At 42.0% G+C, this 23,927-nt stretch overlaps 1 protein-coding gene across 3 annotated transcripts in view; it reads left to right on the top strand.

The window, feature by feature from the left end:
• LOC124177034 (carbohydrate-responsive element-binding protein) overlaps nucleotides 1–23,927 on the top strand; it is a 98,700-nt gene that overhangs the window by 66,106 nt on the left and 8,667 nt on the right. Inside the window, exon 1 of one of the 3 annotated variants that reach the window (XM_046559080.1) lies at nucleotides 12,536–13,011. The exons of the other annotated variants lie outside the window; for them this stretch is intronic. Within the exon in view, the coding sequence (XP_046415036.1) occupies nucleotides 12,960–13,011 (52 nt within the window). The 5' untranslated portion in view covers nucleotides 12,536–12,959. Of the gene's footprint in view, nucleotides 1–12,535; nucleotides 13,012–23,927 lie in introns of those variants that run through there. 3 annotated transcript variants of the gene reach the window in all.

Genomic DNA, 23,927 nt, shown 5'->3' on the forward strand with positions numbered 1-23,927 from the left:
GACAAATATACTTATGCCAGTTCTTTGATAAATATACAAATATTTTGCCAGCACGGTGTTACTATAGGGCTGTATAATTTGGTTAGACATTAGTTATCGGATGGTCGACAGATGACTGTGCCTATGAATATTTCCATGCGCATCATCAAGAGCGCGTCGTTAACTAATATATACTTGAGAAAGAAAATTCACGAAATGAAGAGTGGTAACGTGATTACATACTATTTAGGCAAGTTATGTTCTCAACGTTATCTGTAAACAGTCAAACATTTGCCAAGTGTTTCTAGCTATTCCGCGTTTATATTTTCTTTGACCGTTACGTCATGGTCTGTCCAATCGCCTTTCGACTACTTAAATAGTGCGGCTTGCGGTAAGTCCGATTAAACTTTTGCTCGATTATTGTAATCTAGTTGCGACTCTTCCAAGTTTCAAGCTACACTGGATTACGCGCAACTGTTAACGTGCGATACAAATCTCAGCATGTAGGCATACACCGGAACGCATAAAGTCCCTGCACCGTATCTGCAGAGTTACACCGATGGAAGTGTATCACGTTAGATTAGATTTCTCTAATCTACAACAAGAGACACCGCTATGTAATTATCACTAATGTTTAACCAGGCACTTTTGCTTCAGCAGTAAACGAGCGAGAATTTTTCACGCTGTTGTATCGTAGCAGAGGAACTTTCTACGTGCTAGAAATCACCCTGCGCCATTTGTTTTTGTCTATTCAAGGTCTTGACACCAGACGTGTCAACTTTATCACCAAATAGTCGTGGAGGGATATCGAACCTCGTGACAGCACTAAATGTGGTGTGCTATTCGCACCGAGACGTTCTAAATCTACAACCCAATAGTGCAAACTGATTTTGAAGAGCCTCGGTGTTTGAGTTGAGAAACAATAATAGCATGAAAACATTTTTCTTTTCGGTTCTAACTACTAGGCCATGTTTGCTGGTCGGGAGTCAGGCTGAACAGCGTTATACTCGATCGGGTTTTAAATGTTGCGAATCGCCACCCACATGACCTACGATAATAGATGGAAATTCGTGGTGCATGATCACACCTGCATTTGGGGTTAAAAGAAAGCTTGGAAGATAAGCTCTACTGTTCCGATCTCCAGGGGTGGTCTACCTCCTCAAGACCTCGAGGATCGAGCTTTGTAATTCAAGGACGCGCTGCCGAATCGTCCGGCGTCCAAAGATGACGGGTAAATCCTTGCTCGTCCTGGCAGGCAGGGTAATCTTGAAGCGACTCTTGAAAGTGGGTCTCCATCCCTCCCCCCTGTGACTCCCCTGCAACAGGGATTGAGACGAGTCGGGTCTATCGAGGAACAGGGATTCCTTTCAAGTCTGAAAAACCCCATCGCCGGCCACCCGCAGCTGGTAAAAAGCCAACCCACTGCCGGAGCGATTCCCCGAGTGGCAGAAGGAGACCCTGACAGTCATCCCCGTCGCCTCGCGGTTCTCGCGCTCCGCTCTCGCCTCGGCATATTGTTTCAGCTGGCGCGTCGAAGATCTCTTCTCCCTTGCTCTGGCGTCGGCACGTCGCATGTGTATAAATGCGGCGACGCCGTCGTCGTGCTTGCACCTACGCGGCACCGACGCGACGCCGCGTCTGCAAGCTCGCCTCGTTACTCCGGACGCATAAGGCGCCTCGTATCTACTACCCTTTTCCACCGATTCGAGGTAGCAATGGTAACGGACAAGGTATTCTTTATCGCGACGGAAGCTTACAGTAACGCTCAAAAGTATTCTGACAAAGATAGTAATCGAGTTAATCACATGCAAGAATAAACTACAAAAATCAATAATATTATTTGTAGAAACAAATTCGATGTTCTACATAATTGTTCAAAATTAACTCTCGATTACTCGAAAATAAAGTTGAAATAAAGAAAAGTAAGAAATACGATCGATCAAAGTAATATCGAATTTCATATTATGAAAATATTTTTGAGAGCTACTGTACCTACCTAATAAAAAAAATTTTTTTTTTTCTACTCCGCCTGTCGTTCTTGGCAATTTTTAACCCGCTTAGTAGTATCCAGAAATTCTAAAAGAATTCAGGGAACCAGCTTAACACTTTTACTTGATGATCCAATAGTTTGCATTCCAACATTTTTAGTTGTTCAACGAACAGAAATTTTTAAACATTGGAAAACTTCCGAGATACCAAAAAACCCAAAAGTCACTCGTAACGATATCGTTGCGGATGGCCAGCGAAGGGTTAATCACTGGATTAATCGAGATACTCAATTAATCGATTAATCGCATGGCACTAGACCTACACAGGCTTTAAGAAATGGGTCAATTTTGGGAATTCGTAATTCGATAACTGATCGTTCAATTCGGTTGAGGTTTGTTTTATTAAAAATTATGTACTATCGAGCTTTATTTACATATTCAAATCAATTGATAGAATGCATTTTTATAGACAATGACGTAAATCGACTCAGACGATTTATTTCAATTCAAATTCGGGGACACGCATTCTCGGATACTATAATATGCTTCTTGCCGGGAGCCAAATATTTTGAGCATTTTTTTCAACAAAATTGCGACCGTTTGAAATGGAGATTCGAAGTTTTGTAAAAAATTTACATCTTTCTTATAATATACTTGATGTAAAAATACAGTATTGAAAAAATTGTTTGTATTGTTAGCAAAAAACGTAAGCTATATTTAAAAAGACCGTCTCCGAATTTGAAGTCAATCGGTCGATGAGTTATTGAGATATCGTAGGGCACTGCAAACCATGCCATCGACCAAGTGGATTGACGTTGTTATCGATAGAAATGCTTCCCATTAATTAATTCTGATGAAATTTGTTTTTAATCATACGAATTAACAAAAAAAAACCCTAAATAAATCGAACAATTGCTTGATTTTTACGAATTCTCGCAAATATTTTTGATTCCGTCCTATCCCAAAAGTCGTTATATTAAGAAATTCATGTATCAGAAACTAACAAATTTAAAGAATCAGTATATAGTTACGATATGAAAAATCGATTGTTTCTTTGGCAGATCACGCAATATCTGTCAATTAAAAATGAAGGATTTTGGTCTTTTATAAACGGAAGGATAAATTTGATGAATCGGATGTGAAGTTCAGAAGTGTTGTTATCTTTCATCACTGATCGGATGGGTGTCCGTTTGACATCGACAACTTGACGGCTCCTTATATCTAACAGGGCATTAGGTGCAGTATTACAGGCACAACCGCGATGATATCTCCGATCGAATTAAACACCATGGATACATGCACATACGCATGTTCTACCTCCTCTAAGCTTGTGGGCGTTTCCCTGCTGTCGGTTTTGCGCCTCATAGCCTCACCGAAATTGTAATTAATACTCCAGGCCTGACGTAACGAATGTTTGATGCACGGATATAATAACGATATTATCCTCCCCCGCCCGCAGGGAACGCAATAACACGCAATTGCTACGGGCACCGTGTTTGAGTTACGACCGGGGTGCCGACTCCCGTGCAAAGTAGATACCGAAATACCGTTTGCCAAATTTGACAGCAGTAATTGGTGGGTATCAGACGCAGCTCGAATTCCCGGCAATCACCGCGAGCATCGAATCCCCAAAGTTGCCACGAACGTGAGGAATAGAATATATCGCTGTTCGCAGGGATGATTTCACGAGCACGAAGATTCGCGAAATGTGCCTAAAAAACAAAGATATTAAAGGTGAGAGTGTTTCACTCTCGAGATTGAAATTATGCTGAAGAGGGAAACGACTTTTTTCGATTTATTGTCCGTTTTTTTACCCCTCGAAATATAATACAATTTGGACGAAAACAGCTGGAATCTTCTAGCGAAAAACAGACAAACAAAAAAAAATATATAAAAACAACTGCAAATGTCACCAATTCTGGTAAGTGCAGAAGCAGTGTAGAGTTTTTTGTTTCACGTTGGCGGCTGTCCTTCTACTTGAAGTTTTCAAAGAAATTATTTACTTCTGTAACACCACTCTTCGCGTGTACTCGAAACAGGCCGCAAGCCACATGACTCAAAAGTCTCTCTGTCTCTTTTTCAAATTTCTTACAATGTTCCTCTTTTTTTCCGCCTGAAAGTCCGACCCTTGGCTCTCCGTCTGATGATTTCGGCGGTGAGTAGCCTGCAGTAGAGGAAAAATAGGAGCCTGACTCAGCCTCTTTTCAAAGTTTCTTTCACTCGCTCGAAAGCGCACAAATATCCTACCTACCATCGTTCTAATAATACTGGGTGTATAACACGAATACGGGCGTAGGAAACGGAAGTCAGCTGACAGCTGGTCCCTCTGTGCCGAGACTCGGTACGATAGCTAGTAACTGCAAGTAGCACACGCGGGACGTGATTTACGTTAATCGTCACACGCTTCAGCGTGTGCGCACGTAAGTTACACGCGTGCTTCTAAGTGCGCGTAATTCGTACAGCACGCGACCAAAAGCACGGCATTTTTTTCCCCTGCGTGTTTCTTACCTTTTTTCTTATTCTCCACCGAACTTTTCCTCCGAGCGCAAGCTGCACCCTATCGTAAACAAATAAAGCACGCTGTAAGTTTTTGGATGGAAGAGAGAAGATGAAATCACTTCCGTTGTGTTGGCATCAATTTGTACACGTACGTGTATATCGCGGTGGAGTTAACATATTCTTGAGTAAAAATCTCTGCATTTCGCAGCTTTCGAAAGATACCGCGATGGGACTTGAAGGAAACGGATTTTTTCACTTCGCTTTAATGGACCGCGTGGAAATGCAAGTCTGGTTTTATCGTACCGGAGTACCGTGGCCTCGTGGCTTATCTTCATGAAAAAAATATCCTCGTGGGGTTTCAAAGAACAGCATGCGGTTTTCAAGCTGCAGGCATCGCAATTTTTTCTTTCTTTCTTCTTCGTCTATTTCAAGTATCAGACGTTTATACGTGCGCTGCGGCAAGTGCTTGGAGTGTTATATATGCAATAGACGAGTTTGAAGGTGGTCTCCACTTAACCGTGGAGCCTCTTTCTAGTAGGTATGCGGCAGTTAGCTAAGTTTTAGTCTAGACTCTAGACCTGTCCTCTTGTCGCGAAGAAGGTGGGTACAGCATGCATTATAACCGCTTTTGAGTGTGGCGGAAATTCAAGTGCCCGGCACTCGTGTACTTCGGTCAGAGGGAACGAATCTTCATTATCTTCCAGTGACGACCACCACTGCTGGTTCCCCCATTTACGTATCTACCCACCGACCCGCCGAACTACCTACTTGCAATTAGTTTCCACGGTCAAGAGGATGAGACGACTGTCTCCTCGACGTTTCTATTCCACGAAGTTTATCACAAAGATCACCAAAACCAGGTACAATTCTTATCCGTGATCCAGTTGAAGTGGAACGAATCGCATATATTTCATTTTCCAAGAAAGATCCATCCATGGAATGGAAAAGTTTACGGCGTTTCCAGATTTACAAACGGTTTCAATGGGCTGTTAGGGAATTTCCGCACACGTGACACTAGGTACGGAATCATGTTATGACTCGTAAAAGGATTGGGTAAGATATTAATGGACGGCGTGTAACTGTATTAACGACAATTACCGCCACGGTATTTCATTTCCAGTCCGATGGCTTACCTCTAATTATACCTACGTGGCACGGTGATGACAAATTGAAGGCTACATACCCCCGTAGCGTGGGCGAACCTAAAACCAAAGTATTACGCACGCGTATCGCCCGGAGGAATATCAACTTAAAAAATCAACTTAAATATCACTCTTAAATCACCTGGAACATCCACTGACAGGTTATTTTTTCCAACCTATTTTAGATCACGAACTTATTCCGAGGGCAATAAATCAGACGCGAATGACTGAGGTACCACCAAGGAACACGGAAAAGAACAAGTTTCAATACGCAGTCTACCTATGAGCCATATTTTTCTTACTTCACAATAAAAATACCCTGTTTGATTGGTTAGATTCGAAGATCGATTCCAAAAAAGTTACACATATTTATTCAACTTTATACAGCTTCGTCAATTCCGCAATACGTTTGATCGAAATTTTCCTTGGAAAGTTATAATGACAGAAAATTATCAAGATGAAATTTTTACCGAGTAACGAGACAGAAGCACATTTACCGATTATGAACGCTTCTAGCTGTATTTCGAGAACATTAACGACAGGTGAGGAAATAAAGGTGGAATTTTTCACACATTTAATTTTAGAAGTTAGATGATATTTGTCGAATGGATGACTGAAGAATAGGCCCAAGATGAAAAACAAGGAAACACGTGAAAATTTGATAAAAATAGAGAATTGCGCTTGAAAGGATAAAATAAATATCGTTTCAACTGTTCAAACAGCGAGCACCTGTTTTATTCTCAATAAAACTATTTTGAGGATGACAAACATACCTGTCAGGCCAAAGTGACCAGGCGCGAATTCGTAGCATTGGCAACTTACTGTTTGGTACATATTCGCGTAAATACATTCCACGAATTGACACAACGACTTCGCACCCACACCTATATCAACAAATATGAAAGCCGCAACGTTTCCGCAGGTGCGTCGAGAGTAAACTAATCGGAAATCTACCTGTAACGTCACTTCGGTCCTATATTTAGGCAGGCATAATCAGCGATACGAAACCGTCGGCGTAATCAAGGGATGGCGCATGTTCCGCAAGGAGACTCCGGTGTGGCCATGTGCTGATAGACAATAATCGGCCAAACTCCCGCATACCAAAATCGTGCTGAAAATAGTGGAAGCCTGGCGCACCAGGGCCGGCAGGGCGCGAGGGAATTCTGTTCGTAGGTGGTTAATTTACGTAACAAACAGCCCACGCGATATTCGTACGAGGACACTGGCGGAGCGGAGCGGAGTGAGCGAGGCCTGGTGAAAGATAAGGTCGGTAACGAACCCGAATAGCTCTATGTCCTCGGACCCAGCTTCCAGGATCCCGCAAACGAGGTTCAACGGCTAACGAAGCCCCGCACCCTATCTCGATCTCTCAATTACTCTAATCTTAATCTGAAGGGGTAGCTCCGTGAGGCTGACGAGGCCGCTTGGCTACCTGTTGTTTGTTGGGACCTCGGTCCCCCCTTCTTACCCCAGGACCACATGGTCCTCTCGTTCGAGCGGACCCGCTTAGAGACCAGAAGACCTCGTGTTTCTCTGGAACGGATTCATTTTAGAGCCACCGTGCAGGTGTGGCATTCCTCGCACGAGTTGGACCGACGAGGCCTTGTCGATCGTTCTCACAGCATCCTCCACTGCACCGTTTCACGTTCCACACGGTTTTCACCGGCGCGTCTCGGACCCGTGGAATCATAATAATAAACAGAGGCCAACGGAGACGGTGAGAAGCGGCGAGGGGTGGATGGGTCGATCCTTCGTGAGCGAGAATGTCCGTATGGTTGAGATTGATAAGTAGGCACCCATCTCCGGAGCACTAGATCCACTCTGCATCTGGGACATCGAACGGTACACGGAATGTTTGACAAACGATTTCGGGTGATCCTAATCAATTTCGAGTCATAATTGTGCCCTTAGTGGTGTTTTAAGGATATACCGAGTTGAGCTAATCACGGTCGGAAAAGACCACCACGGATGCCTCTGTGGATAGGAGGTATCAAGTGTTCGGATTGGTTCTAACCCACGGACTGTACTCGTTGAATCTAAGAATTCTGTTTTATAACGACCAGTTGTGGGTAACGGTAGATGTCTCGAGACTTTAGGAATGTAAGCTGCATGGAAAATCCTGAGGTTTCGTTACGGGGAGAAAGTGAGCATTTTTGTGACGACTATCCTGCGGAAGAATCAGAACTCCTAGCCAAGGAAGGTAAATTCAGTGGACACTGCAGTGTCGAAGGAGAAGTAATTCTGTTCGGCTCTCGATCATTTCATCCTGCGTTCCCGACTCCTTGATTTCCGAAGGTGCACGTGGGAGTAACAAAGATCGTTCAAGTTCCATGGAATCAATCTACGTTTCCCATTGTCAAACGTGTTTCAATTAACTTTCTCGGCTGTTGGCCGTTGCTCGGGTGATTGTTGTGGTCCGTCTATGGTTAGCCGGCTCCCTGATTCCCGGGTATACATCTCGAACGGATGCGGTAGCTAGTGTTTTACCGCATATTGAAAACCGTTCGTTCTTACATGCTTATGGTGTGAATGAGGATGGGCGTGCAGTCGAAATTGGTGTGACGACGAACGGAGTCTCATGCCTGCTGAGGTTCGATGCAACTCGAACGCGTCCAGCAATTACAACCGAGGTTCAAGTGGAAATTACTCGGCTCTTTGACCGGGGAAGAAGCCACGTTTAATTTGTAATCGCGTTGCGTCAGTTTCCTGCGCGCGCTTAGTTATGTAGTCACGGTTGAAGCGCGGTAGCTCATAGCCATAATCGCTGATTGCGCGATCATTAACGATCATTTTTATGGTCATTTAACATCGTACGAGTATTCGATAAAAGTTTATCGACAACTGCGTATATTCGACTATTAATAAGCCGCCGGGTGGAAGGGAATCGCGCGTCTCTACTCGACCAATTTCCAACACTTGAGATTCGGCGGTTCTTATCAAATCGAACCGGTGCTTCCATTCTTGTAATCGCAATCGCTGACACTTGGGGATTTGTGATAAACCGGCACCCGGAAATTCCAAAACTTGAAACTCTCATTACAACGAGACCAAGAATAGGTACTTAAATGTGCACTTACTCATGATTCTGTACTGAAAATTTACTTGTTTACTTGTTCTCATGCCTGTAATACACGAACAGCCTCTCGTGAATTTATGTAACAGTAATATTCCCCATAACAGCGTGAAAACCACGAGATGTCGTATCCACATTGAGAATGGTTCAAGTCGCCAACTACGTTAACTTTCATTCTCGGTTAAGTTATTAAAGAGTCGTAATACGCGTGTATTAATGATTTCTATAAAAAATATACATAGCATGATAATTATGGTAACAGCTTCTGAGCTCATTACACACAGTAACGGGTACTCGTAATATTAACAGTTTTTGAAATGATTTCATCACATTCTCCTCGGCGGATCATTACCTATGTCGAAGAAAAAATCCTATACTATTGCCCAGAGTTCTGACATTTCGCTAAATTGCTCGTTTCTTTCTAGCGATATTTCATTGATCTTTTGGCAATCGATACTGGAACATTCTCTGAGTGAATTTATAAGCCGATGCCAAGCAGCCAGAAGCAAGGCCGCAGCTCGTCTCCAATATCTCATCCATTACTCTCCGTCAACGCATGTATGCTTGACTACTCGACTATGTAGTAGCCGGGGTCTATCACTTTGTATCAACTGATGGAGTAATGAAGATCGTTTCATTCAGTCAGCATTCGCTCGGTGTTCTTGTTGACGCAAATGATAAATTAGTTTACTCTTCCACGCATGATTTGTTGACACACCGATGAACTTTGACGGTTATCTTAAACTACGTTTCCCACAGCTAAAGCATGTGCGAATCTCCGGATATTTTCGGCGCGTGTCGAACAAGCAGCGAGGCATCCGGATGAACTTGAGGATCGACATATGGCTACCGCATTTCGACCGAGAGTACAAGATTGTAAACGAAATTGCACTCGGTTCGGGAAATAAGGGACCCTCTGCATTGTTGTCACTCCGGGCAAAAGTCTGGAACAGCGTACAGGAGGGCGAATTGCCCCGAGAGCCCACATCTGTACGCCATGCCAACCATCCACCAAACAGGAAATCCCAAAATCGTCGTGCAAGAGTAGGTACGGAAAGTTTCTCATATTCGCTATTAAAAACGTGAACACCATGTGCAAGCCCATGCGGTTGTACAAGCAGTCACATGGTGTTGAATTTCCCAGGTCATGAAAGCGGGACGTGTGTTTCAGGCGCGCATTTTCGGCCTGACCCACAACACGGTTACGACCGTCGGCTATTATTTACTACCAATCACGATTGCAGGCCTCGGGTCATCTGCGAGACATACCTCATAGGGTATATTCTTTCCCCATGGATGTCGTGTGATTCGCAAATGCTCACAGCGGTGGGGACACTAAGTAGAAAAAAGTAGAGGAAGAGGAAGAGGCAGAGAAGGTGAAAAAATAAAAAAACATGATATATCAGCAAATAAAATAACCGGGAGTACAAGGAAATTCTTTTATTTAAATCATTGGCAAAAGTCACGGATTTACATTTTGGTTCGCGTAATCGATGCGCTCTTGCGTGGGTTATTATACCGGCCTTTTTTCGACGCCACCATTATTGCGGTTAACAATTTATTACACGTACTAACACCGATGATTATTTACAGCAATCATTTCGAACGTGGGTCAGAAATGCATCGGGGATCTGGTGGCGTTGGATCAGACCGCCAACTGCAGGGTGACACCAATTGCCATAGTTGGGCGGGTGTGTCACTTGTCAAGCAATAATTTCAGCTTCCGGTTAGACCACCTCGTGACTTATACGTTTCGTCCTTCTTCGTTTTTCTCTTTTTCAGGCACGCCACGCCGTTCCGTTTAGTAAACGGGTTCGCTCTTCGTATCTGTCAACTTCGAAGGAAAGTTAATGTAATTTACGACATTGAAATCGGCGTTAATTGCGCTCCTGCGGGTTTTTATTTCGCACGACCATCACCGACGCTTAATCTTATCTCGTGACTACTGTGCTAATTAAATGCAAACTGTGTTACTTTGTGCCAATTTCGTAGATAAAAAGTGTTAAATGAGAAACAAAAATTTTCGAATAAAGTGTAGTAGTGATTACGTCAATAAATTTGGAAACGGTACATAATTAAATTACCAAAATCGTATCACGAACGAAATAAAATTCTTAAGCTACCAGAAAAACGCACATTGTCCTGGAAAAATTTATTTTATAAGTTTTTAAAAAATATTCTCACTTGTCAATACGTTGAAGAGAGTATTTGGCACTAATGCAATTTTCGCGATCGCAAATGCAACGAGATCGAATTATAGCTACTGTTTTTTTTGGCTGATTCAAGGCCAAATTCGAAATAATTAACGTTTCTACATTCATTTTAATTCTTTTTTTTTTCTTTCTGAACATAAATGAGGAAACGAGTTTGATCAAAGGCCATCGGGACGTGTGAGACACGCTATTTGCTTCCAAAACCTGTGATGGAAGGTTTTATTTGAGAAGCAAAGGAATCTAATGTAATAATTCACAAGAAGTAGATCAAGGGCAATCAAGAGGCCCACAGATATAGGTCTAGCTTCGTGAATCCTAACCGAAACGCGCAAACTTCAGATTGAACTCAGCCCAATGTCGTCACTGACGGAGCGTCAAGTCCGTGCGTAAAATTAAGTTATCGGACAATGCGCATGCGCCAGCGTCTTGTACCGCGCTCTTCAGAAATGAGGAACTTTGCGCACTTTACATTACTACGCAAGCTCCACAGGCTTTGTAAATCCAACGTTTCAAGCATGTGTCGTAAGAAATATTATTCTAAAATATCAGTAATACCCTGTGAATGTATACACCGAAATTTCCCGCACCTCAAGAAAGTCGGTAAAAAAAAAAAAAAAGCAAACCTCGAACCCTCTTACTCGCGTGGAATTGCGTGGGACGTTTTACCCCGCACGGATATGTGAGCATAGAGGTTCGGGGTCAAGGGTCTCTCTATCTCTCTCGCTCTCTCAATCCCACCTCTTTCGACCGGCGAATATAAGCAAGTAAAGTGGTATATAAGTCGGCCAGACTCCGCACGGCAGATCCCGGGACGAGATTTCGTTACCGCACACATCCACACCGGGCATCAACTTCCAAGGATCGGATCGGCGCGTCGCGTCGCGCCGTTGGACCCGTCACCCGTCCACGATACCTCCTCTCTCCTCTCCCTCTTTCTCCCTTACCATCTCTTTCTCTCGGACAGCGGACGCAAAGGTGTGGGTGGGCAGTCACCAAGTGCCGACTCGGGTCGGCCCGCGGCGAAGTTAACTCTCGGCCTGGCGCCGCGCCGTCGCCCCCCTCCGACCCTCTCCCCTTCGGGGCCCACCCGACAATGCGTGCAGGCGATGGAAGAGCAAGGGGGAGAGAGAGAGAGAGATAGAGAGAGAGAGAGAGAGAGAGAGAGAGACCGAAAGAGAGAGGGACCGCGACTCCCGCCACGTAGATGAGCGCCACACAAGCTTGCTAGGCTAGAGCGCTCATCCCTTCCCCCCCTTCGGCTCCTCTCGCACCCCATCGCGTCAGCCCTCGTTGGGCGCGGTACACGGAACGTAGAAATGTGGGGGTGCAGCGCTCTCGCTCTCGACGACGCAAGGCGCAACGTAACGCAGCGCAGCTCAGCGCACGAATCGCCTAAACCTTACTCGACTCCTCGAGTCTTCGGTCGACCGTCGGACGGCTGGGCAAACCCGCTTCGACGACCGTCAAGAGTTCAGTCTGTTGCCGCACGCACGCCGACGCACATCGCGCCCGGAGTTTTCGTAACCGGCCGCCGATATTGGGGGAGGAATTTATATCGTTATCCGAAGCGGATTTTCTGCGCGTTTCTCAGCGCGAGATTTTTTTTTTTTTTTTTTTTTCTTACGTCCGCCCGTCAGACGTTGTTCGTCGCAACGGCTTTTGGGGCGGTTGTTTTTTTTTTTTTTTCTTTATCTGTCTTTAAATGCGGACGGATAGTTTTCACCGTCGGAGCGCTCTTCGTGCAAGCTGATATTGTTAGTGTTTTTCTCGTTTCACTTTGAGAACAATTTTTATCGAGACTCGGGGGAATCTTTTTCGAAGACTTCGAACAATTTATACGGCCCAAGTGTGACAAACTCGTTGTGCGACGTTCCCATTGGATTATAAATCAAACTGTGTTCGTGAACAAAACAAAACAAACGACAAGAGAAAAAAAAAAAAAAACGAAGGTGCAGGAGGGATAATACACTAAACTTGACATTGACGTCGAGTACTTTGAAACGTGAATATTACCGACGTGAAAAAACAAAAAAAAAAGAAAAAGTTTGTGGATGCCGATGTCAGCATGAACGGCCACGTGGTGGAGTCTACCTGTCAGCTCTCCGACTTTATGAAAGGTAAATTATATATTATCACGAATGAATTTATTTTATCATCGACGTCTGCAGTTATTCGTTGTCCTTGGGTGCATGCCCCAAATTTATATGTAACTGCGTTCTTCCCAAATATAATCTCGTCGTCATATGGAGTGGCCGATAACTCGCCAAGTTTCATAATTTTTCAATCTCGTTAACAGTCGATCACACAATTGAACAATCCATCAATCAGCACATCGTACGAGTACAGGTTGTATTGCATGCACCCTTCCATCTCTCTGACAGCCTTCACTTACGGACGTTCGAAGAATTAAATGATTACAAGCCACCTTATTATAAACGATAAGAACATTGCTTGGTGTCTAAAACGACAGTTTCATATTTCGACAAAAACTCCTCTTTCTCCCCAAATTTTTATTCCAAATCTAGGGGGATGGGAATATCTCAACGTAAGAGCGAAAAGCAAAACTTCTGTATCGGTAAACTTTCCAATTTGACGCCAAATTAATTCATCGTTCTGGTTAGTAGTTTCGCGAATGCGAGCTCTGCAAATGGCGCCACAGAATTCCTACGAGCATAAAAGTTTATTTGCGAGCAAGAGACGAAGTTGGACAGAGACGTAGAGAGGAATCAAATTAACGCGGTTGTTTGCTAGAAGTCTTCGGTTGCAATCGCGGCAATGATCCCTTAGAAATAGATTTTTGCAAACTGGAAGGGAGTGAGAGAGAGAGAAGCTTATTGTTAAAAACGTGTCAAGGCCTAATTAGTCCCCTCGATGCAGTTGCGAAAACACGTAACGTCTGTCCACTTATTCCAACTACAGATGAGGCTGAAGTTAGTAACGTTGTTGTAACGATTCTCCTTTCGGAAAAGTCGTAATTTCGTAACATTAGGAATCTCTGAAATGCGGTAAATTGTAATAGGGCAAAGCGGTAATTCATATTTTCAAAACTCAGCTACTTCGGAGTCACTGCAAAATTGAAAAATAGTAATTTTTTTTCGCCACAATGCTTCGTTACGCTAACGCTACTGTAACTACATCCTCATGAATGTTGATAGACGGCTAACTACTCATCCTCGACTTATTACAAACGCATCACGGCAATGATAGACGAAAAGAGTTGTCGCAAAGCTGCGAGGCGTCGTCTGTTAGTTAGTGCCTGCTGCATTGTTTGTTTTGTCGTCGTTGTGTTTATTCGACGACTCGCGATTATCTCTCGGCCCTCCCTTCGCCTCGCGACTCTTCTTCTCTATCACGCTGCTGCTTCTGTTGCTGACAATTAGCTCATCCGCGCGAGGTACCGGAAACGAAAAATATACTCACGAGGTCTTACGACGCTCCTCGAGTTGTTATTATCATACCGTCGAGGAATTTCAATTTCTTGTTTCTTTTTTTTTTTTTTTTTTTTTCTCACTCTTCTTACGTTGTCAGCTGTTCGGCAAACTTGCAGCCGTGCTATTGCGAATTGTCGAACGATGACTAGAAACGGTGACGAATTCTTTAGGTTTTTAGATGTACCAGATGCTACTTGAGAAATAATTGTCTTCGATTTTTCATTACTCTTAATAATCTGTCGTTAGAAAATTATATTTTTTATTTGATATAAGGCTTTGTCATGTTTGTTCAAATATATAGAATTGCGTAAAGTAGCCAGAAATGGACGCGTCATTTTTACTTACAAACGTCAGTCGTGAAAGATCGCTCCGCATATTACGTACCAAATTATGTTTTCTGCAATAAATTCTTGACAAATTTCAAATTTTCGCACCGTGTATATTTTAACCAGAATTTCAGACTTGTTTTTAAGCTGATGGGAGAATATTCCGAACCTAAAAATGAGACCTAAATGTAGCTGACAACAGCTGAAGAAGGAGCGTAATTAATACATGTAGTATAAAATTGCTTATTCGTTGAAAAAAATTGAAACACTGCAATAACTAACTTCCAAAGAAACGTTGTATCTACTCGGACATCCATGGGAACTGAATTTTTCATCAATCAGACTGTTCCAGCAGACGAGAGGTCGTTTCGGTAGAAAATCTAAATCTTTGGCCATGTCTTCGTGCTAAACGAGATGATGCGAATCGCAAATATAACCATTTCGTCGACTTCTCAGTCTTGTCTGAAGGGGTGATGATGCATCGCGTGCTAGTTTGAGCGCCGTCGAAACCCACGCAGCTATTACGCTTCTGCCGCTTCTGCTGCTCCTGGGATCAGTCTTAAGAGTTCGTATCTCACGGATCGAAACCTGGACACGTATTCCTAGCCGTGGGAGAAATAGCGAGGATAATTATCCCGTCGAGATCGAAGGCGGTATAGGAATTGTAGATCTAGGTGTAAACAGGGGGTCTGGGAGGAAAAAGTTGTCGAGGATTTCGCGCGTATGTAAAATAGGCGAAAATGTTGATACCTTGCAATTTTTCTTTCGTTCACATCATCTTGGATTATAAGCGAGAAGCTAAGAATGGTTTTTAGAGATATACATGTATACACAGGTACACGGAATTTCTATCTGTTGAGCCTGATGGAAAATTCTAATGACATATGATCTCGAAGAGTGAATTAAGTTTTATAATTTTATAACCAATCTTGATAGAAACTCCAAGTTTTGAATTACTCTAATTTTGAGTTTTGATAACGACCAAATAAATCAGCGCAAACTTGTGGATAAATTTTGCGCTCACTTGTGATCCTTAATAATCGCTAGGATTCCACCGACCCGTCAGACACACGATGCGCTTTAAGTTCTGAACGTAATTTTAACGAAAGTATGAACAAGCTACAGATACCAATCTAATTATATCGCGATACTTTTTCACTCTATATCACGTCGCGTACGACAGTTTTTTCAAAAGAGAGTACAATTCGATAAATAAATTTTCAATTCGATATCAGTGCGACAGTTTTTTGTTTTTTTTTTGTTTCGAAACAGAAGAGAAAAAAAGCTTGTGTCGTATCGGCTGCCTGAAATTTCTTTCAAAGGACCGTGTGAAACTTCAGGCATACGTGTCAAATTAGAGAAATAAAGATGAGACCGTTTTACGCCTCTAGCAAGTCAATGCCCCGCGAATACTGAGATCAGGTGCAAATTTGCGAGAGTGTTTGAAACGGTGCTCGGAGAATCGGCTTCACTATTGAACTGTATTTTTTTTTACTCCATCCTTTTGTCCGGCGGAATCGATAAGGATAACACAATAATCCTTCGGGGAGACACATTGGCCCATTTACAATAATTTACATATGTATGTCATGGTTTGGGTACGTTTTAATACCTATATACATATGCGTATATGTATACAGGTGTGTTCTGATCAAGAAAAACGATAAAGATGCGATTATGTATGGCTTGTGGATGCGAGAAAGCCGTATACGGTAGTATCTTGCGACACCTGAGTCACGGTTTAAATGAATTTTATGTTTCCTGTTTACCCATCCCGTATCGGCTTTGCTTTGATCGAAACGCCGTGCGAAAATATATATATATATATACATATATATAGGTTGTACGGTTTTAAATGACTATTATGTTATATTACACGTATAGGCCTGAATATCTTGTGCAACTTGTGTTTATTCTTGAAACCCTTCGTTGTTAAGAAAGTTTGCAAAATTGTTAAATATATAATGTAATTATTAACCTAGAAATTTTATAGATTTTTTTCCCAACATTTGTCTTTTTGATTGTATAATAAATTCTTTTTTTTTTTTTTTTATCGAAACAGTTATTCTCCTCAGACGTGTTACATGAAAAATATATTAGGTGTATACATTTTAGCTATAAATCGTTATAAGTCATGCTGTTCCCGATGAATCTAAATTTCGAGAATTCGAAAAATCTATTTAGCATTCCGGTTTTCGATTTATTCGAAAAAAAAAAACACAACCCGTATATCACAATGATCAAGCCTCTGCAGCCAACGACGGTCGTTTGAAATTTCGCGATGACTGTATAATTTCCGAGGATATTAACTGGTCTTGCAAATAATCGACACGTACAGGCAATTTAAAAATTCGTGTGCATTATACGCGTCACGTATGTGGACATAATTCGCGGTACATTGTATACCTCGCAATGCAAAACGAGCGATCGAGGCACGCGTCTGAGTATCGTTCTCCCCCCCCCCCCCCCTCCCCCGTTCACAAGACGTTATTTACATATGCATACGATTACAATTACAAGGCGTTGTCGATACGCGGAGGAATACCATGCACATCGTAATGTCACGAGCATTGCATGGATCGATGAGTCATCGAGAGAGAGAAGGAAAATGAAAGAAAAAAATACAAACGTGCCATTAGTTCTCCATGGAATTCGTGTAATTGTTTGTACAACGTGCGGTCGGAGTTGAAAGTTTCGCGAGAAGACGAAGAGGGAAGTTGACGTTGCAATTATTGTACCGTCAATTATTTCGCCGCGTTTAATCCGTCGTGCAGTTGTTGAAAAAAACGCCTCGAGCTTTAACCCAATTCCCGAGGACAATGAGTCGTTTTGATTTAGCTGTTGAAAAATTTGCATACGGGATGAATTAACTTGACGGTTTATTAGTCGCCGGAGAATTTGAACCGGTGGATTTTGAACTTCCGATCAAACGAATAAAAAATAGTTATATATAGAGGGGAGGGGGGACGAAATCTGTAATGGTGAAATCGAGAATGTGAATTTCAAAGCAGCTCGGGGAACATGAAACTTGCATTGTAAACTGAACGAAACTTCAGTGGGAACGACATTTCGTACGGAAAGTTTTTACAACTTGAACGAATAAGTTTTAAACAGCGGATTCTCTTGGAGGCGAGTATAATTTTCGCATCTTGGCAAACTAAAGTGCAGATTAGTATAGACTGCGTTAGATGATAAAAATAGAGAGGAAGAAAAAGTACTTGTTATAGCACTTTAGTCTGGATCGTTGAAATACAGATCCGGGATACTCGGTAAAGTTTCGCAAAGTATGTACGGCAATAAAAGAAGATCCCCCTTTGAAGACGAAGAAAACTTTTTCTCGAACAGTAACTTACATTTGCATCGAATACTTATACCGAGCGAGTGTAAAGTATCCGAACATCAAACATCACCCAAATTTGAAAAGGTCGGGATAGCTGAGAAAACTTCGGCAAAGTTTTCTCTGCCAAATTACGAGAAGGTTAAAGTTAAACGTTGAACAAAAACATTTGGCTTTCGAGGTTTTGAGGTCGCAAACTCTGAGTAGGTACGATTTGCTTCGTTTATGTGGCTCGCTGAACTTGAGAAAATAACCAAGTACCATAATCCTCCAAAAAATGATCAACGTCATAAATTTCGCGAGAGTTTAGCAAGTTTTCGATTTTTCTTAAATCCAACGAGACAAGTTAGCAACAAGTATGACCGTCGGGTCTCTCGATAATGTCACACGGTTGCAAACCGTGGCGTTTGATTAGGCAGAAGACCGTCGGATACCGTTCTGTCTAAATATAGTTATCACGAAGGAGAGAAGGAGAGAAAAGCAGAGAATCGTCGACGACGTTCCACGCGACGTGTCGTCGGGCCTTCGTCACTGTCTGGTGACAAATTAATCGAGTAGTCCCCATCGCGTGACAAGAGGAGAAGACAGCGACACCTGCAGCTGTTCTCGAATCGCGATGCGATGCAAATCGTCAATCTCCGCAAGCTTTATAGGTTTTCAATTCGAAGCGTGTACACCGGCATGTGTCGCCTTACGTGTGTTACCCACCTCACACGTTAATTTTCGCAATACGCCGTACAAATTTGCTGAAACGACGATAAGACATTGATCGCGCGAAAATCCGAGTGAGAAGGAAAAAAATGGACCTACGTGAAAAAAAAAAAAAAAAAATTGAGAGCTTGAAGGTGAACAAATTTTCTATTTGCATAATATACGAAGCCACTGAAAATTGTTTTCTTTTTTTTTTTTTTGCTCGACAAATAGAATTCATTCCATTTATTACAGAAGGTCTTTATTTCAAGATAGTTTAATTAATATTTTGTCAACTAAACGCTATTTATCCAATTTGTGAGATTAAGAATTACGTTCCTTGCACTTGTCGCCTCAAATTTCACCTTTGAACGTCAATTTTACCCTCCGAATTCCCGCAGCTCTTCGTAGCGTTGCGCGAAGCACCTGCCTTCCTCTCTCTATCAGATCCTGGTCAGGTTCGTGGGTCTTTTGGGTCCGATGGGTCAGAGTGAAAAGCCAGTGAGCACGCAGTTCGCAGGCAGGATGGGGCGAGGATAAGGGACAGGTTGACTTAAAGCCGCATCCGTTTCCTGAGCGCGTGAATGCGTGTCTGCGAAAAACACGTAATATGTAACCGGCATTAATTATTATCAACTCGTTACAATACATGCAGGGCATATATAATATGGTAATTAATGCGCGTTTCAAGTGAGAAAGTCAGGCCGTTATCGAAATTATGTATTCTGTGTTCTCATATGCATACGCGAACACGACGATCAGCCGTGAAACACCTGTTGTTTTAAACGGCACTGGCCATTATCTCCCCCCCCCCCCCCTCTCTCTCTCTCTGCTTTTTTTATTTTTTTTCTTCATCAACTTTACGGTTACGTATATGCACACACTGCAAGCAACGTGTGCATCGAATTATAATTCGCATACACGCGTCGTGTATTGCTCTGCGTTTATATTATTATTACGATTGTAATATTCGCAGATGTGTGCGAATACGTGTGTAGAAAGTTGAATTCGAACATTTTAGTGACTTTAGGTTCCAGCAGTGTAGCCTAGCCTCTCTATGCGATACCGTTGTACAAGTTGCCACAATCACGATGGTCTCCTTGCGCTATAGCGACTAAAAACTCCGTCATTAGGCATGTCTATGTAGATGGGAATTACTTAATTTTACAACGATCATTTTCTCGCTATGTATCATCATTCAATTTTCCTACTCTTCTTCTTGGACTTAACGTTTATACTTACGTCGATGTGGGTTACGAGTGTAATAACTTATTTTGCGCAATTTTTTTGCACAAGGTAAATTTATTGTACGCATGTACATACGTTCGTGAAACGCGTATCATTTTTGTCGGAAATTTCCTCGTCACAATGAAACGCTACGTTGATAAATGTTGTATCGTACACTCGTGTTCGCTTGGCAATTTAATTTTTCCTGAATGTCGGTACGAAGGTAAATTTTGAACCGCAGTGTCTCACCGATTTAACTTGCATCGAAAACTTCGCGTCTTATCAGTCTGTTGTCTTGTTCGCTACAAAAATATTTATCGTAGTGCGGGTAATAAAATTCTGCTTTAGGGAATTTTTCCTTCTTTTTGTAAGTCGATTAAGTGATAGTCTGTTTGAGAATTTCAAAGCACATCGCCGATTTTCATTCCCGTCTTTTATACGATTGCGCAAATTCCGGTTGAAGACGTATAATTAATTTTGAATCGCCGGTGGCTGCGAAGCAATCCTAAAACAGTGACGTATATTCCCGGCTGAATACCTGTGACAAATAGCGATACGACGCGTCAGCTTGGAATTCCCAGCAATTGTATGTCTGACGTATTGTTGATATCGCTGTGAGAGGTAGAACGAAATTTTTTCAAGCGATAAGTGACCGATGAGGAGGTGGAGAAAATCATCGCTGTTTTCTGTGCGCTCACCAATGAATGAAGTCTGAAAAGATCTAATCTCGAGGGCTACGCTCATGATCTTATCTCTAAATGGCGATAAAAAATGTAAGCGGTTTGCAGGGAGAGCCAATTCCGAGTTTATCGCCCGCAATCAGCATATTTGGTCGAGACGCTTTCAGTGCGATTATCCCGGATTGTAATGTTTTCGCGTTATCACTCCCGATTACGTGAGTGCAAAATAACGATAACTATTAATGATAAAACATGTAGAATCCACATTGCATCTTACGTATGGCCGTATATAATAAACATTCGGTAAGAAAATGATGAGCTTACTTACGTTCACTTTTTAAAAGTATACTTGTGCATGTACTTTCTTACAAAACCTTGATAAGTAACTTTGAGCATTGAGATTATTTTTTGCACAACGAAAAGAATTTGATTAAAAAAAGTGTAAGAGAGAAAGCTTCCGTAAAAAAAATTTTTTTCTCTTCTAGCAAGTTCGAAGAGAATCGTTCGAAGTAATTATTAGATTTCAAATTGTAGAATTGTTGCATTTAAATTTACGTACGTCAATTTTCCCCGAGGTGATTCAACAACGTTCCGCGTAAAAGGAACATAGATATCACCAACTGCACACGGCATATAGATAAATGCAGTTCCAACTTCTGTTCATCGATCGTACAACGTAGCTATTTATATAAGTGGAACGTGAATAGTTAGCTAGTAGCCGACGGGCGCGGATGACACAAGCAGTTTACTATTTTATCAACGTTCATCGATGTCACGCGACTTGAAGTTACACATCTCGAACAGTTGAAACGATGTGCCATTAGACCTCTAATTTTACTCTTCATCCTCAAAGTTCACTTTATTCGATCCGTAATTTGAAAAATCACATTTCGGTCTTCGGATTCGAATCAATGGGGCTCAAAAAGCCTGCGGAGAACAATTTCCGTAGGAAAACTATTGAAAGTTTTCTTTTTTGTTTTCAAATCAGGTTCAAGTTTGTAACGTTAAAATAACGATAGATTGAAGAGAAAAAATACTTTATATATTTTACAAAAATCGATTTATCAAGTATTACCGAATTTCAGTTATTTCATAGCCTCTCATACAACGCGGAACAAGTTTCAACATAGTTATTAACGTTGTTACTTTTTCGTGAAATCGATGTTCGTAATTTTTTTTTTTTTTTTTTGTTTCAATTTCTAAAAAGGAGTAGGTATAAGCAACGGTCTACGCGTACAACTTTTCTCTATGCAATCATTACAAAAAAAATTTTAATCAACGCCCATGTTTATTGTTGAATTTCGTACGGGGCTACAAAAGATATCATTTTCAATTTTTATTCTCGGCGAAATTGTTCGTCGTAGATAATTCAGTTTTTCCAACGAATTCACCCCGCCGCCGTGAAGATGCTGCAGGCAGCAGGGAAGACTCACGATGAGGCTGAAAGTGCAGTTGGGTGGCAATTCCTGACCCCGCGGAGCGACGCCGCGATGCCGCGACTCGCGGTGCCACAGCTGGTGACCGTCGCCTTCTGCTTCTCTCTCTCTCTCTCTCTCTCTCTCTCTCTCTCTGCCTCTCTCTCTCCCTCCCTCCGCCCCTCTCTCTTTCATCCTCTCTCTTGCCTCTCGTTCGCATATACGGTACAACTCTTGTCTCGGCTCGACCATCTGGCTAGCGCCATCCGCGGCCCCCTCCAATTCCCTCCGCGGCATCGCCCTCCTCCTCCTCCTCCTCTTTTTCCTCCTCCTCCTCCTCCTTCTCATCCTCCTCAACCTCTTCCTCCGCTTCCGTGACGCCAGCATCCATCGCGTACAGCGTCAGCGGTTCTCACGCGTCGTTGCGGCGTGGCACGGTTGGAACTTTTCTTAACTTGCTGTTTTTCTGTTTTGAAGAGGGAAAAGGAGGTTACTTGCAATCAACACGAAAATGAAAAGTTGACGTTTCACTAGACATCGACGTTTCGATATCTAGATAATCACCGAATGAGGTGATCGATTTTTTTTATCCGAGGACATCTCGAGAACGAGTTTACGGATTTCAATGACTTTTGTCTCAATCGACGCGGCTTTTCCAAACTTGGAATTGATTGGATTTTTACTTTGATCGATTCAGAAATTTTTCAATTATTTAAGTAAGAAAATTTCAACAAATCAAATAAACATGGCGATATCTTAATAATGATGAATGGATTAGAACAGAAATTAGTACCGTAAAATTTATTTGATCACTAAACATGAATCAAAGGTTAGATTTGCAAAATTTATAATGGTGGATTCATTGTAGTGGTTGAAAAAAAGGTCACATTTTCATGTAATATGGCACATCAGGGCTTCTAAATCGTTAATCGCGAATCTGTATTTGCAATTCGAAATTCGAATTTGTATTAATATTTGATTTTTTTCTGTGAAATTGGAACCTGCAGTGTGAAAACGGGAATTTCAAGGGCTGGCTCACGGCCAGCCTAAAGTCGCTTGTTTTCCTTCACTTTCTTCCGTTTTGTTGAAAATTATCCAGTCCAAGCGTACCTAACGATGCTTTACAAAGTAATGTAAATCAGGGTGGTAATCGAAGTATTTTTTTGCGATTGAAAATTGTATTGGCAATAGTTTTACTATATACGTTTACTTTACTTTGTAAATAAATGTTTTGTACCTTAGAATCGATAATAATTAATACGTGGATAATTAGAGAGATCTCAAAATTGGTCGAAAATGCTTAGCTTGTAAATAAACTTAGTTGAAATTCTGAACTTTAACACCACTTTGACTCGAACTTTAAGCTACCGAAATTTTGAGACGTTTCAACTCAAAGTTTGGGTCACTCTGAATTGCACGTAGTCTGAACCACTTCGAGTCACTTGTGCCACCCTGACTAAGACTTTGACTCAAAGTTGAAGCTCATAATTATACATTTTGAGTAAGATATCTAATTTCAACTCGAACATTAAATTACCTCGACAAAGTTCTTGAGTTACTTTGAGTCAAACTGTGATTTCGACTATGCTTCGAGCTTATAGTGCGAAATTTTGTCGTTCCTACAGTGAGATCTGTGATACAAGCGATTAGAATTAGGTCCGTTAATCGTGCGCTACATCATCGACAGCAGCAACGTCATCCTACACGCCTGGAGATGAAGTGGGAGGAGAAATTGTCTACGTCGTCGCCTTTCGGCGTTAAATATCGCGAGGCTTGACTTGGCGCCAGAAAAAAAGTAAATAATAAGGAGTGGAAACAAAAAAAAATAATTTTTTTGAATAAAAAAGAGAGAGATTAAAAAGTAAAAATACAACAGCATAAAATGATGAGAAGAAGGAAATCAAATATACGGTTTAGAGATTTATGG

The sequence above is a fragment of the Neodiprion fabricii genome, chromosome 1 (genome assembly GCF_021155785.1).
Source record: "Neodiprion fabricii isolate iyNeoFabr1 chromosome 1, iyNeoFabr1.1, whole genome shotgun sequence".
NCBI classification, from domain to species: Eukaryota; Metazoa; Arthropoda; class Insecta; order Hymenoptera; family Diprionidae; genus Neodiprion; species Neodiprion fabricii.